This window comes from Hippichthys cyanospilos, chromosome 13, assembly GCF_059441005.1.
Source record: "Hippichthys cyanospilos isolate Australia breed blue-spotted pipefish chromosome 13, RoL_Hcya_1.0, whole genome shotgun sequence".
Classification (NCBI taxonomy): Eukaryota; Metazoa; Chordata; class Actinopteri; order Syngnathiformes; family Syngnathidae; genus Hippichthys; species Hippichthys cyanospilos.
In genome coordinates this window covers 13382723-13398685 of record NC_142381.1, presented here as the reverse complement: position 1 = coordinate 13398685, position 15963 = coordinate 13382723, and the positions used below count along the sequence as shown (strand labels likewise).

At 38.4% G+C, this 15963-nt stretch overlaps 2 protein-coding genes across 8 annotated transcripts; one reads left to right on the top strand and one right to left on the bottom strand.

Annotated features, from left to right (window-relative positions):
- Nucleotides 1-375: 375 nt before the first annotated feature.
- On the bottom strand, nt 376-8167 carry LOC148413916 (uncharacterized). Its single transcript, XM_088432248.1, has 10 exons — nt 8049-8167; nt 7907-7949; nt 6208-6350; nt 5976-6105; nt 5194-5457; nt 4206-4505; nt 3956-4125; nt 3750-3881; nt 3529-3579; nt 376-2795 (listed from the first exon to the last, which is right to left on the bottom strand). Exons 1-10 carry the CDS (start codon nt 8109-8111, stop codon nt 2643-2645), a joined length of 1449 nt encoding a protein of 482 aa, XP_088288374.1. The 5' UTR covers nt 8112-8167; the 3' UTR covers nt 376-2642.
- Nucleotides 8168-8765: 598 nt separating this feature from the next.
- LOC148413915 (uncharacterized) lies at nt 8766-15765 on the top strand. Of its 7 annotated transcripts, none has more exons than XM_088430602.1 (11): nt 8766-8893; nt 9192-9252; nt 10732-10746; nt 10829-10965; nt 11035-11170; nt 12168-12452; nt 12528-12866; nt 14147-14328; nt 14503-14604; nt 14696-14809; nt 14874-15765. In XM_088430602.1, the coding sequence occupies exons 2-11, from the start codon at nt 9198-9200 to the stop codon at nt 15093-15095; spliced, it is 1587 nt and encodes a 528-aa protein (XP_088286728.1). In that variant the 5' UTR covers nt 8766-8893; nt 9192-9197; the 3' UTR covers nt 15096-15765. The 7 variants fall into 7 exon arrangements, with proteins under 7 accessions (XP_088286728.1, XP_088286723.1, XP_088286725.1 ...); XM_088430597.1 differs by lacking the exon at nt 8766-8893 and adding an exon at nt 8977-9015 and having other exon boundaries at nt 14877-15765; XM_088430599.1 differs by lacking the exon at nt 8766-8893 and adding an exon at nt 8980-9015 and having other exon boundaries at nt 10829-10959; nt 14877-15765.
- Nucleotides 15766-15963: the final 198 nt, after the last annotated feature.

Below are 15963 nucleotides of genomic sequence, written 5' to 3'. Positions count from 1 at the left end.
AGTACTCAGGGACAAAAGAAAATTCACGAAATAAATACAACCTTTTGGAAAGAAGCTACTACATAACAGCGTGGTGCTAATTTGCTTCATTTTCCATTTAATTTGCTCTTAATTTGAAAAGAAAACGTAACCTCGTGACAGGGTGTTTAAAAAGCGTTCAATAAGCTTTTCCCAGCCCTGTAGAAATGTATAATCTACCATTTGAAGTGCCTTCGCATTCCTCTTGAGAACCACCCAATCAGAACTCCCATTTCTTCTAACATAGCAAAAGTACTGCAATTGGCTGGCAACCAGTTCAGGGTGTCCCCTGCCTACTGTCAGAAAATGGATTGATGGTTGGCAAGAGTATTTGGCCCTCAATGTCAGACAAACATCTCAGGAGTTAGTAGCTTTAATGCACACATAGTTAGATACACGTTTTCCAAGAAACGTACTTTTACAAAATACAATCCTAAGTAAATAAACAGCATGCGCAAGCTACACATCAATCGTAAGTGCATTTACAAACGACTGCATCGGACATGACAGAAGTGCAAAAAGCAAATTTCAACGAGATATAACGGCTGCACGTGTAACTTGAACAGGTAAGTCTGTGACATTTGTTAGAGATGAGGCAACTAGGTCTGAGTTTTGGTTCTGATTTAAATATTTAAACCGGCAACTGTTTCCCAACATGAGGTAGTATGTTCACCCTAAATTTATGGTCGGGTGTTTCCTATTCACATAAGGCTTTGAATGAGCGCTCTATGCTCATTAAACTAAAAATAATGTCCTTTAAAAGGCTCTTTAGTTTATAAGTGATGATAAACGAGAGGATGAATATAAAACGCTCACTGGTTTGTTGTAAGATTAGGCTCTTCAGTTCATAAAGTGATCATAAATGAGAGTGAATATAAAACGCTCACTGGTTTGCTGTAAAATTAGGCACAGGTGTTGTTGATTTGGGTGATAGACATTGGTCCTATGCATCTGATGAATTTACTTCTGACTTTGAGACTAACTATCTAAACTACACATTTTGCATTCTCGACGATGACAAAACAAGGTTTAAAAACCTTTCTGTGAATATTACACATGTGAAAAGTGTCAGTAACAGCATACATAATAATAATGGTAAAAGAAAGATTGCACAGGTATGATACAAAGGCACGCAAAAACCAAAGTATGCGGATTTTTTTGTACTCCTGTGCAGCATGTTCCCCGAGTGCTGAGGTCAATTTGAAAGCCACTTTTGATAATGACCTGAGACATCAGAAAGGTTAACATGGACATGTACATTTTACATTCAAGCGATGCATGATAATGCACTGTATCATATAGCTACAGTCATTTAAAAATCAACAGACACATTTCATTACTGTACGCACACATTGTGACAGCATGGTAGCCCAAGTGGTTTGCACGTTTGAATGGAACTGGGTTTGAAGCTTAGTAACAGCTTTCTTACGTGGCACATTTCAAAAATATGCATCATAGGTTCAACGCTTCTGATATTTTGGACCATTCTCTTTTGCGTGTATTACAGTGCAGTCAATTGAGAAAGGAATGTGTTTTATTTTACCTTCTGTAACTGGCCTAAGACAATTTTTCATTTGCCCCCAGGGATGAATTTAACATGGCAAACACAGGTTCTCAGATTTCCAAGGGCCCCTTAATATCTCACAAAGATGGACATAATAATTGAGTAAGAACTGTATTGACCATGTGCCATTGTTGACTAATCGTATCGTTGAACCTATTGAGAAACACGACGAGATTATGCTCTCCAGGATGAAATCTGACCTATTGAGTTGAGCTGCATTCACGCTACACAAATACTGTGCCTCCAGCAGTATTATATTACTCAGATTCCAATAAAGAATAGGGCTGGAGAATAAATGGAATTCATTTGATTCTTTTGTCATTAATAAAACTGGATCATTTATAAATAAGCTAAATTAATCGTGATATCAATTTTTCCCACATATGGCTGGACGTGTACTTTACAAGACATCTTTAAAGTTTTCATTAACTACTTAAATGTAGCATTTAAGCCAGTTTTGCACAAGATGAAAACTGCTATTTTTGCACAAGATATCAATCTTTACATAAACAGCGATTTTAAATTAGTGTACAATATTCTTGTCTGAACATTTTGCTCAATTTGTATTTTGATGAATCAAAATATTTGTTGGGTTAATTTGACAAAAATCGATGAATATCATCATCCCCCAGAATGACTGGGGAAAAAAATAAACAAGAGATTCTATTTTTTGGGGGCCATCTCGCCCTGCAATGCGATATAAAAAAATAGTTTTTAAAAGCAATAGTTGATCATTTTCACCATAAATCGGTCAATCCAGATTGGCTACCCATGCTACGCCACAGCTTTTTTTTTTTTCAGTTAAAACACCACTGCACATGATGACCTTTATAGATTGCCATCAAACAAACTGGAAACGCTAGCAAATGCATCACAAAACAAATCAATACTGATGATGCTGCATGTTTGCCCTATTGAAAGAAACTTCCCCCCACACACACTCGAAGATATACCTGGCAGTGTGTTGCAGCAGAGAAGCTGACGTTTCCTATGTCTCGTAGCCACATGCACCTTGTGATTTGCACCTGAAGTGTACTTGGTCCCAGTGGTGGCAGGCCCTTTAGAAGTTGAGTTTATCGGAGGTGTACACACTGGCGAAGGTGTTGTCGTTAGTGAGTGGAAGGTCGGAGCTAAAGCGCAGCCCTTTGAGCTCAAACTTCGGGTCGGAGTCAGAGGGGGGAGCTGGGGTCACGTCGGGCCCAGTCTGTGGAGGCTGAAAAACACAAATGTACATGGTAAGAACCAAGAAATAGACCTTTTGTTTAACTCAGAGGCTCTTAAATGGGTGGTATAAGTACACCTGGAAGTATGTGGTGGCACCTATGAGGGCAGGTGTGATTTTAACAAAGTTTTTACCGCCATGACAAGAACAGTAGATTTTTCTTTTCAAATGAAGAAAAAATCAATTGAAACATGACCTCTTTGCGAAACATTGTATGCCTTTATTTTGTTTGGTGTTTTATCAATGCGCATTATTATGAGGGACGCCGATGAGCCAGAAAACAAATGACATGACTCTATCTCTCTTTTAGTTTCTGAATAAAATATGCCCAGGGACAACTAACCAAGTGAAGTTTCAGAGTTTATCAAATAAGACACGAATGGCAGAACTGTTTGTCTTTTTTTTTTCTTCCAAATATGCCTTGCGGTGGTTAAGCAGAACTACTTGGCTGAAACTATATTTCCACATTATTTATACATAATTGAAAAAATATTGAGAACCACTGATTCAATCATTCACTGTCACCCTGGGAAAAATCAATCTGTGGCGTTTTTAGCCGATGGCAGCGAATGAGTTCATCAGCACGCATGCACAAACACACACGCATAAACACAATGTTTTTTGGCCATTTGTCTATCTGCATTACATTCATGAAATTAAAACTAAGCACTGTACAGTCAAGTACTGCTTCCAAGTAATTATTGCATATTATTAGGGTGTGTACCTCAAATTGTGTCGGGGTCGGATCCGGATGGATATCCACTCTGTTGTAAGCCTAATAGTGAAAAAGGTTTATTCAACGCTGGAATAAAAATGAATGAACACTCATAAACCACAACTACTGTAGCTAATGACATGCAGCAGAGAAGATATTTTGTAAAGAAATCAACGCAAATAATCTGAATAACACTTGAAGGGTGATTGGAAATGAAAAAAAAACATTACTGGTGGCTCGACGGTAGGAGGTGCATGAGCAGGAGAAGGTTGCCTTGGGATGACAGGATTCACAGGTTGGTATGAGTAAGTTCCAGAAGGTGGTGCTGCAGAGTAACTTGGTACTGTGGGTTGATTTGTGCCCTGCCATTCAAAAAAGGGATTAAAAAAAAACTCTTTCCAAAAGTGATTCTAAGAAATCATGAGGGGTTACCTACGTGGTAATACACGGCAGGTGCTGGTGCTGCTGCAGCTTCAGTGGTTTGAGGAGCGCTTGTTTTGGAAGCACTTTTTTTACAACAGCATTTTTTTATACAGCAGCAGCAGATAGTCAAAGCAGCGACAATGACGGCAAAAACGATGACATAAGCATACGCAGGGGTATTTACTGTAAAAGTAATGAGATGACAAGCGAGTTAAAAACCAGGATGACGATATATTGAAATATGTCCAGATTGAATGTCTCACCTCCTTCAACCTCCACATTGGCCGCAAAAACCAAGAAGCCGTCCTCGTCCCGGAACTCATAGACGCCAGAATCATCTACTAATACAGAACTAATTTCTAGGCTGTCACTTTCAAAAAAAAGTCGATCCTCAAAAGGTGAGTCGTGCGAATACTGTTGGATGACTTTTCCGGAACCCATTAATTTTACGGGTTCACGTTCGTAATTCGTGGACCTGAAGGTGACGTCCCATGGAGTAAAGCTCAGAGGATATCGCATGGTGAAGTGGGAGTCCTCCTTGGGTGCATACCGTTTATTGTACTCTGCGTGGGATAAAATGAATCGTTTGTTAAAGATGTTATTATCAGGCGAAGAAATGTTTCTGACCATTATGTGGTCAGGTACGTCCGTGTCCATTTCCATGACTGAAATTAAAGGCATTTCACTTGAACCAGCTGGTTTTCCTTTGGATTTTGAACAAGGGAAATTATATATGTAAATATATATGGTATACTTACTTTTCCTAAACCTTAGCATGTGTAATGATTTCTTCTTTATAGGTCTTGATCAGGGGTTGGCAACCTTTAGTGCCACCTTTGGGGCCCCTTGGAGCTTTTTTCTTTTTTTAAATAAATGATCACAATTGGATAATTTTCCAAAACGGTTGCAGACTCACGCACTGTAGAAAAAATGGCTACAGTGATGATAACATACTATATAATTTAGAACGGAAGAGTGCAGCATGGCTCAGCGGTAAAGTGGTCAGCTCCCAATCGAGAGATTGTGGGTTTGATCCTCTGACCGTTGTGACCATGTCAAGTGTCTTTGAGCAAGGCACTGAAAGCCCTGTTGCTCTGAGAACTGCGGATGCAAACGAGCCTCATGGCTAATTCTGGTGCGATTGCAGAAATATTTATTGACGCACATGAATTTGGCATACATGTGTCGAGAAGGTTAAGATCCAGAACATTTTGCACAAACGTACGTCATATGTTTCCTCCCAACACTCACCTGTCACTTGGAGTTTTTTCCTAAACAACAAAGTCTGGTCTTTTTTCCGAAAGTTGTAGTATCCGCTGTCAGATTGCCTAATGTCAGGCAGTTCCCAGGAATTGCCTTTCACCTGGCCCCTGGATGAGCCTACGGTGTGAGTGCGATTCCACAGGACTATCGGGTCCAGGTTTTTAGAAGTGTAGAATTCTAGTGTTTCTGCTTGACTGGGAATATCAAGGCGGAACTTAGTACTATAATGCCTCAGCATCTCATCCGCACATTCTAGTGACAGACAGAAAAAAATGGTTAGTCTATTTTGGATGAATAAGTACAACAAAAACATTTTATTCTCAACATAGTTCATTGTATTTTACAAAGTGATGAGAATATTTCAAACTGTTTTGGCAGTCAATTCCCACATTTACTTATTTTTTAAAATCATTTATTACATTTTATCAAACGACCCATTGCACATATTTGTTTATGGTGTGATGTCAATGCTGATACTCCTGATGAAGCTCACGTGAAAGTGATTTGTTTATGGTACTAACTAGTCATTTACGTGACGAGTTCATTATTGTGTACATGCCAGAAGCACGGTGTCGCCGCTTTATGGTCCTCTCTGTTTTAAGTTCGCCGCCATTTTGTAGCATCGATATGCAGTAACAAACACCATTTTGAGGGCTGTGGGATTTTTCATTGAAAGTAGGGCTTAATTCATAGCATCTGGCAATTGCAAGGGTTCACTGCATTGTCCGTGTCACCACTCAGCACATACAGTAACTGTAAAAGTATCTTACCTAAAACTTTCAGTGTAAAGTGGTCTGACCACCTGGCACCAAATGGAACTGAGAATCTTCCATTGTCTTTTTCTGACAAATGTGGCAGAAGAATACTTGAAAAGCCGACCTTAAAACGTGGATCAATTGCCTGAAAAGGTTCGAAGCACAGATTTTAGATGAGTTAATCACATTTGAATTTTTCTTATTTTAAAGATCTTGAATGCCAATGAGATCCTCATCGAAGGCGCACCTTGCCATTTTCATATACTAGCCTCTTGTCACCATCGTTATTTGGAGTGAAGTAAAGCTTCCCTTTATATAAAGGTGGTGAATAATCAAAAGGAAGGCGAAAGGTTCCACCATAGCACACTTCATACTGCGCGCCGAAGGCACCTACAGTTGGACAGATAGAAAAGAGGAGATCAAATCTGGGAACATACTATTGCGCTCCATCCTGGCTCTTTATGCCCACCTTTTATACTTTTTTTTTTTTTAACCATCTTTGCTTTGTTAATGCAAATGTAATAAAACTTTCCAACTGTGTAGATTTTTGCCTGGATTTTTTGCTTCCAACTTGAGCTGCTTTAATATAGGAAATAATGTTCGCATCAAATTGTTCCTTTTCATTCTTGGGACTCTTCAGTCCAAATGAAATGGAATAAACCGTTTTTTTAATCAACTAAAATCGGATGGAATTATACTGTAATTTGTTAATTGTAGACTCAACCCTTTAAATATTTAGTTGATACTTCAACCAGATTGTGTGATAAAAGTCTATACTAATTTTCCATTAGTTAATGGAATTCCCATTGACTTGATCATTAGCGCTTGTGATCATTTAAAAACAAATGTTTTGTGTTTAAATAATGTGCAATGTGTCTAATTTCTTTTGTCATTAAACACAACACCTGAAAGCCTGCTCAGGGACAGCAGAATTGCAACATGGTGGATTCAGGTTACTTTCACAATATCAAGAACGTGTAGGCCTGCACTGTTCTCCACAACAACTGTTTTTCTTCATTTATAACATTTGTCCAAAAATCGAGAGAAGCCAAAATAGAATCTAAAATTAAATTTTGGTCCAGCACTGCTATAAAATTACAACATTTGGGAGGTGTTTAGTTTTACAGTGATCGTCAACAAGGTATCATCAAACATGACACCTGAAGGCATGCTCAGGGACGACACAATTGCAATAAGGCGCATTCGGATTACTCTCAAAACATTAAGAACTTGTAGTTCTGCAAGTTAATTGTTTTTCTTCATTTACAACAACTTAAAAATCAAGATAAGCCAAGATCGAAACTATTGATTGTCCTACCCTCTTATAAATTACGATATATTGAATATACAGTAATACTTTGAATAAGTATGAATGTTTATTGGGGATTTTTAATTGTGACATTTAGTGTGATAAATGAATACTGTACAGTTTACTAGCACAAAGAAGCATACAGCTTAATCATACATAGAGTAAGAGTTTAGTTTTTACAAGTATGGAAAGCATTTCATTCAATACCCTTGTTATTCACCTTACTGACTACTAGTCTTACTAGTAAGACTTTTTCAGTAAGGACGAGGTAAACAACTTGTGTATAAGTAACTTTTATTGTCTTTCACTGATGCATGACATTTTGGCACACTAGCAGGACAACTACTGTCCATAATACTTGTGGGCATTGCCATTTTGGTTCTAAGTCTTAAAGTCCATTGGGCTACTAGTGCATAATACAACATTTATTATGCACTAGTATGAGTATTAGTATTATATGCACTAGTCGGGCCTTGTCACTAGTGCTGTACAGCAATTTACTGGTGACATTTAGTTCCATGTCAATTGGCCAAAGAATGCACGTTGTTACTACCAAACTGGATATTAAAAATATGAAGAAAATCCTCCAACGGCGTTTGTATGATATTGTTTGTGTGTAAACTGAGCTTTTACTCACCACAGAAGAAACATGGTAGCAAAAGGAATGCGAGCAACATGACCTGTATAGAAACAACATGGCGATGGGTGCGTTGTTCATTAAACACCGAACAAAACTGCATGCTTCGATATATAGTATTTTATTATTAACTTATACTCACTCGGGTATGATTTGGCGTTTTCCGTACCGAAGAAACCGAATTATAGTGATCGCAAGGACACATACAAACTGGGCGAGGCTTTTCTCTCAAGGGGGCGTCACTGTTGCGCCTGATGTGCGCACATTGCGCGTTGCCACTCATTTGACAAGATATTAGTAAGTTATTCATTTATATATCCGTAAATAAATCCGTAACTAAATAAAATGCATGGTTTTACACGAAAAAAACACAAAGTGCGAAAATAAAACGAAACATCTATTTAAAAAAAGACAAAGCCAAAACTATTGGTCCTCTATGTGGATAACGACCGGCCTATATATATATATATATATATATATATATATATATATATATATATATATATATATATATATATATATATATATATATATATATATATATATATATATATATATATATATATATATATATATATATATATATATATATATATATATATATATATATATATATATATATATATAAAAAATAAAGCTAAAGTGGTTGCAGTGTTATTCGCTCTTTTGGTCAATTCAGACTATCGGGGTGATGTTTTCCTCTTCACCCATTTGCAATCAATCTCAATCTTGGCGCAAAACCCTGCAGGGGTAAGGAAGCGTTTGCGCAATTAGCGTATCAGTTTACAGCAATAGAGCACGGTAACGCTGTGTGCGACGCAGTTGGCGTAAAAGCTTTTGAGAATACAACCAACACATCGCCATAAATAACAGTTGAAAACCTCTGCGCGTGCGCGTTGCGGATCAACGCTTATACCCGTTTATCACCATTCATACAAAACATTTTCAAATATCTTCTCTTGGACTTGGTTCCCGAGTAAACCACAGGTGGGTTCGGGCTGTTTTGCGTTAAAAGTCTGACGACTGACAGGCAATCAATAAGGTGATCATCGGATTCATTGGACATGGCTTGTGTGAGCGGGGCGGCATCAGGCCGTCACGTCACTGAGGTCTGCTTTCGATGATTGCCGCACCTTGCTCGATGCTTGCAGGTGTGCATGGATTATGACTGTCTGGTTTCCCAACTGCAAGAACAGCGGTGATGGATGCAATAGGGCGTTTGCTTGTATTGCTGTCACTTGTATGGAAAGATGAAACAACCTGCCTCTGTTTTTATCCCATATAGGAGAAGATGTCCCCTTACGTCCTGCTCGCTGTGCTCTGCAGCTTCTTTTTTACTGCGGAAGGTGAATCGTCTTTAAAATTTTAAAGCATTTGCAACCAAGCTCTAGTTTTGCACGGGTAATGAAAAATAACGTGGCTGTCGAATTCTACACCTGTTAGCATGTGTTTAGCAATGCCAAGGTCAATGAGACTCTGTGCCTTCATGACTCTATTAGTGTGCCGGGAGAAATCCTCAAATTATTTGGCTCCACTAATTAAATGTATTTTTTTTCTACAAATAATCCATCATCCATCGGTGACGTATAGCGGCAGGGAGAACAATTAAATGCTCTTCCATTAAATTTCAGAAGGTAAATTATCAAGCTCCAACGTTTCTGGGTTGCTTTTGCTTGCTGCTGTGCCGTGAGGTTATTCTAAATGATAAAATATGTCCCCTGGCTCAGTAAAGGCTGCGATTGAAAGCCAAACTCAATTACAAAATTTTGACGTGGCGTTTGAATGGCTCTGGCTTGTTGACATTAAGTACAAGCCACCAATTTGTGACTAGTGGCAATTACTTATGTTTATGCGCCATATTATACAGTTCATGCAGTATATACTCAACCTGATCATTTTCCAAATTGCCCTATTTTTTCCACCAAGGTAGTATGATTAACCACTACACTGTACCCGTATAAAATAAATATCCATTAATTTTTCAAAAGTGCTTGTCCTTATTAGGGTCACAGGTGACCAGCATTCAATCTCATTAGCTGTGTAGGGAAATAAATGTGACCAATGTGATCCATATTGTAGGTACTGGAGAACAGCATCTTTAAATTGGGGGTATATGCATGCTCTTCAGGGGTTATGTAATATTTTAACAGGTTTTGTGCAGGTATCAACAAATCTATAAGTTTTTTTAATGCTGTGACAGGGACAGTACATGTTTCTTTTCAAGTTAAGAGCAAACTAATTGGAACATGAAGAAGAGAAAAAAAAGCTAACCTTTCACTGTCATTTGTGATGTTGTTATTTGGCAGGTGAGCCAGAAATAAAGCAGAAAATGTTGCATGATCAATATTTGGAGTTACTGACTATATTATACCTAGAGGTTTCACTGCAAAAGTGTTCCAAAATATACTAAAACCAGACACAAATGTCTCTGAACTTTAGATGTATTTATTTATTTGTTTTCAAAATTGCTTGTTGCTGGATAAAAGGTACTTGGCTGGGGGAAATTAATCCTAAGGAATACTGAACCACTGCCAAATTTGCAACAACAATTGCCTGGACCAAGTAAAACGCACACACTGAGGATGACTGTCAACTGTCAATTATGTGTGTATTTCTTAGATAAAATGATCTCATTAATTGGGTCAACAGTTATGGTTTGCATGTTTGACTAAAGGAGTTTGATCAATACTGGAAAAGAATTATACAGTAGTCACTATATCAGATGTGAGGCTGTTTTTAATGGACTCAATATTTACTGTTTTAGCTAGGACATAAATTTATTGCATTGTGTATCGTAAATAAACATCATTTTTGCTTTTTTGCAGGTTGGGTCGTTCTAGGTGAGCCAGTAGATCTTTTTCATCATATTTGTTTTCTCTTAGAAAACAGAAAAAAAAATGTTCTTGACTTCTTTTTCCACAGGTGAGAGAGAAGAAGCCCAGACAGTATGTGCTGGGAAGGAGTTCCGTTTGCCAGTCTACTCCACATCCAGAACTGTGACTTTTACTCCCAACTTTGTAGGACCGAAGCGCGTACTCCTCAAGAAGACCACGGTGATGGCAAGAGTGTTCAATGATTTGTTTTGGGTTCAAACTCACACGAATAACAAAACAAATTTTATTATTCAGGTAAATGACCCGCGTTTTGAGTGGACCAAAGATAAGATGTTGGTACTGAAAAATGTGACTCATGAAGACCAGGGACTTTATTCGATCAAACTCTCTTCTGGATTCACCGATGAGGTCGTTCATCTGACAGTTTCAGGTCAGATTATTTTCTAAGTTTTGTTCTATTCTATATTTGTTATGCCTAATGTCTTTTACTTGACCTGAAATAGTCTTGAACAATATTTACACGTCTATTTTCTAAAACCATTTTTACCTTTTCTTTCTGTCAGATGATGATCAATATGTTCACTCAGTTTACCATTCCAGTCTACCTCTCTAAACAGCCAAAAATAGAACTCTTTAATGTTTTACTTAATAAAAGACTTATACTAATAACAATATTCAATCGTATTTAAAGAATTAAAGATTTTGACTATCATGGTTAACTCATTGAGTCTTCTGCACCTATTTATATCCTTGACCACATGGGGGCAGTGTTATACAGACTTACGGATATACATCGAGACAGTAACAACTTTTTAATTGCAGGAATATTAGCCGTTTATATGGAAGAACTGGGGGTATATATGAGTGTCAAAACAACCTTGGGCTTATAGTGTGAACGTCACGTGAAAGCCAATCGCAGAACCAAATACAGAAACCAATTGAGCTGTGATTGGTCATTAATTGAACATTGAGCTCATGTGATGTCATTTTCAGTCAACAAGTAATAAAATATGTTTTAATGAACTTTTTACTGCTTAAAGATTGATAAATAAGTTTATTCTCCCTTTGATAACTGGCTTTGAGTCTTCTACCATTTTACATAATCACTTTCATTAAAGGGATATTGAAAATGGCAACATGTATTTCAGGGTCTTGGTAAAAAAGACTCATGGCTCACCTGTTTTCTGGGTGTGGTCATGAGATGTTCACAAATTGAGCTGTGATCGGTAATTGTCTGAGAATTGAGCACACGTGAAGCCAAAAATTGTGTTATTAAAGGTGTGAAATACCCGTGAGAATATTTTAGCTATCAGTGTAATGATAGACAAAATATTAACTTTCTACTGCGGAAAATGACTAACATGCGTTATCGATAGTACTCAAGCCAATGTTCTGATTGTTCTTCTCAATCTTTCCAACTGTCTTAGAATGCATAAAGGCCTACTACAGAAATTACGGCGAGAACTTTGAGCATAACATCCCCGAAAGCAGCCTCGTACTGGAGTTTGTTCCCCGAGGTGCTCCACATGAAGCGATGCCCATAGTCCTGTGGAATCGGACTGACCCTGATACGGGCATTGTGGGTCGAGGTAGACTTCTGCGAGACGGAAGGGTCTGGGTGGCCGACAGAGTGACGCAAGCCGACCAAGGCAACTACACTGTGCGAGACGCTGAGGGAAAAGTGTTGTCTCGCAGTACCCTGACTGTACGCGGTGAGGGACAACTCAAGGACAAATGAGTAATTTTTTAACAACGTGAATTTCATTCCTTTTTTCTTGTGAATGCAGGACACACTTTCAACGTGACCCGCTTCACCAAAGAGTCTCTGAACCTCCCCCTCTTCGTCCCTGTGCCACACGCATACCTCATCTTTACCCCCACCCGGCACCCCGACGAATCCTCTTTGGGTCCTTTCGACGCAAGGCCCCCCCGTGGGCCTGTGCAGTTAATGCGCGAGGGCCACATTACTGACCATGACATGAGGTACAGGGGCCTGGTCTCTGTGGGGAGGAACGGCTCCATCAACGAAGTGGTCATTGCAAGATTGACCTCGAGGCATGATGGTGTGTATGAGATCAGGGACATCAATGGCAACCTGGTGTCGTCCACTTTGTTGCAGGTGATAGGTAAGTGAAACCCTATGCTCTCCCTATAATGGTTGCATGTACAAAAGTACAAAAATGAGGAGTAAATCAAGCCCAAAATTTTGTATTTTATATATTTTATGTAGCCTTTCTGGTCTAAACATGGTAGATATTACATATATTGAATTCGAAATAAGCAGCAAAATCTATCCATAATTTTCCATCTGTGGGCTCCCATTTTGCATTTTGCATATGCTGCATTCGAGGGAGGTGAGAACTCTGATTTATCCTCTTCAGAATGTGCCAGTTCAAACTTGAAACGTTGGAGGCAAATATAAAAACAAGAAAGATCAGATACTTTTTTTTTTTATTGTATTGCTGCATCACAACACATTGTCAACCTTCACCATACCTTGTTTATAATTTACAGTATTTTTTAAAAAAAATAACATCTCTTACCATTTAAATGCATGTTTGCTAGTCAGAGTTCAGAAAGATCCGACTTCACAGTCAAAATTACAACACAGTCAGTTAGCTTACAAACAGCTTGCAAACATCAAATGACCAAATCCGTGAGCCATGACTTGTTATCTGAGCCTTGTGCATGTGATGACAATTTCAGTCACCAGCAAATGTAACAATGTGTTTTTAAAGGTATTAAATATACGTGAAAAATAGTTTACTTATAAAATAAATTGGGGATAAAATATTAACTTTATAAAGCGGAAAACGGTTAAATAAATTTAATATCCCTTCAATCCTATCAAGTGCCGAGTCTTTTTTTCTGAAGAAAAGAAAATTTGAGCATATATTACTTGTCTATAAGTCTCAGATACTTGGAAAATTAATTTTGAAAAGTCCCGCTTCCATAGATTAGGTTACAGGCCCTGGGATTTTTTTGTCCCATCGGTATTTTATATTTTATAATAATAATGATAAATTAACATGCCAGACACGTGAAAATGATCACCAAACGCCTGCAATACATAATAATTAGTGTAGTCTTTAGTAGCACGCATGTATTGCACATATTATCAACATATTTCCACAGTACTAGATCATTAATTCATGATAAATTGGACAACGCAAGCTACCTTGTTGACTACCTTGTTGTGCAAAAGATGCTAAATGCCACTAGAATCTGCAGATATGTTTGTAATGAACCACGGGATGCCATTTCATGTTATTGCTACGATTCCTATACCCACTGCGATTTTTTTTGAAACGCCATGGGACGCATTGTCCCAAAGGGAGTGAAAGGGTTAAGTACAGATTGATGCCATTGTCTTCTGCTAATTGCCTCATCTCTCTAACTACTCCAGAAAGGGGAGGCAGATGGCGAGCTCTTCTTAAGTCCATTACGGTCCCGTCCGGCATGTTTGTGTCTCTGGCTGGTTTTATCCTGTTCATGAAGCGCTACCCCAACTGCAGCCTGTCGCAGATCATCACCTGCCTTAGAGGGAACCGCACGCCACAAGCCCCGCCCCCAAGCGTCAACATCCAGGTGAACAGATGTAGATGATAGTTTTTTGTTTTTATTTTTATTTTTTTTGCATTAGTGCAAATCCAAATTGAGAGGCAGGCATGTGCACAATGCTCAGTCCCATATGTACATACATTAAGAGTAGTGTAGGCTTGTTATATACAGCTGCATGTGTGTTGTATATTCTGCATTTAGAACTACAGCCAGCCAAGTCCTCAGCATACTGGCTACTATAATCACGAACAGCAGCAGGGGACACCAAGAAAATGGACCCCGAGAGCCAGTCCAATTCATACGGTAAGTGGCTCATATAGTCATTTCTATATGCTACACACACGCACACACACGTTTATTGTATGTATTCATTTGGTGCGGTTTGTGTTTCCAGGGTTACACCCCCGTTATGGTAGGAACTCCATCTCGTCTCACTCCTGTTCACACGAGGGATGAAAATTACGGAGAAAGATCTGTGAGCTCTCCCCGTCACAATGCAACTGCTGAGGTATGCTAAATGTTTGCATGCAGAAGCCGTTATTTTTTCATTGAACCACTGATATAATTCCTAGCAGGAAACGTCAAAGGAGGAGGAGAGCAGGATTTCCTTCCCAGTGGCCGGAGCATCAGATTGCCTGCAATCTTCCGAAGGATGCGTTAAATTCCTGATCAACAAGGAACCGCTTCAACAGAGACAGGGCAACACAAATGAGTTTTATACATCCCTACCCCTAGACACGGATACATCTGACACCTGCAGTGTTTACACTTCCGAGAAGTTGAACTTCTTATAGTGCATGAAGTTGTGGCAGTGAAGCATGTGGACGAAATTCAAGAAAAGAAAAATCTCACATGTGCCTTTTGCAATCAAGCCTATATTGTACATCCACTTGTTTGACATCCGTATTGCATGTCATTATTGTAAATGAAACTATTTTTGAAGCATGAGCTGAATATTATCCTTCCTGCTTCATTCTTTGATTCACTCTGACTTTGAAATTCTGAAGTCTGCGCTGTCCTCTGATGTTACCTACCTCCAGACCCTCAGGACCACCATGATATGCACTGTATATTTTTGCTCAATCTGTGCAAGTTTTAGAGTGTGCGCTGACTACATAATGTGTAGAGGGGTAGAAATTAGGCTGTGTTTGAAAAAGGGAATGTGAATTTACTGTACTAACAAGGAATTTATTCTTGTCATCCTACTAACCTCTTTAACCGCACTGAATTATCTTGTTGAATATTTGTGATATCAGATCATGATTATAATATTATAACTCCTGAGGTATTGTAAAACTGTTTAATGTTCTGTAAAATTTTCCACCAAATATGGGAACATCTTGTGGACCTGTCAAGTATTGAGGACCAAAATCGTCCTTGTGACGAAATGGTTAAACTTGTAATATTTTTGCAATATGAAACGTGTATCCTTCCTTTTAAAATAAACATGTATATATTATCAAATTTCGAATTTAATATTTTTGTCCAGTAGCTCGGGACTTGTTTGAGTAAAGGTACACTAATTTTGGTTTTTGTTAATGACAATGTTTGGAAATGGAGATTTCTCATAAAACAGACGAAATCGAAAAGAAAAAATAAATTGGCTGTTACAGATGTTCATAGTTTAACCTGTAGACGGCAGCAGTGTACTAAGCGTTTCTA

Coding starts and splice junctions, on each gene's coding strand:
- LOC148413916 (XM_088432248.1), bottom strand. CDS start 8,111: ATGTGTCCTTGCGATCACTATAATTCGGTTTCTTCGGTACGGAAAACG. Junction 4,126..4,205: donor CAATGTGGAGGTTGAAGGAG/GTGAGACATTCA, acceptor TTACTTTTACAG/TAAATACCCCTGCGTATGCT. Junction 3,882..3,955: donor CACCTGCCGTGTATTACCAC/GTAGGTAACCCC, acceptor TTTGAATGGCAG/GGCACAAATCAACCCACAGT.
- LOC148413915 (XM_088430602.1), top strand. CDS start 9,198: ATGTCCCCTTACGTCCTGCTCGCTGTGCTCTGCAGCTTCTTTTTTACT. Junction 11,171..12,167: donor CGTTCATCTGACAGTTTCAG/GTCAGATTATTT, acceptor CAACTGTCTTAG/AATGCATAAAGGCCTACTAC. Junction 14,329..14,502: donor CCCCAAGCGTCAACATCCAG/GTGAACAGATGT, acceptor TTCTGCATTTAG/AACTACAGCCAGCCAAGTCC.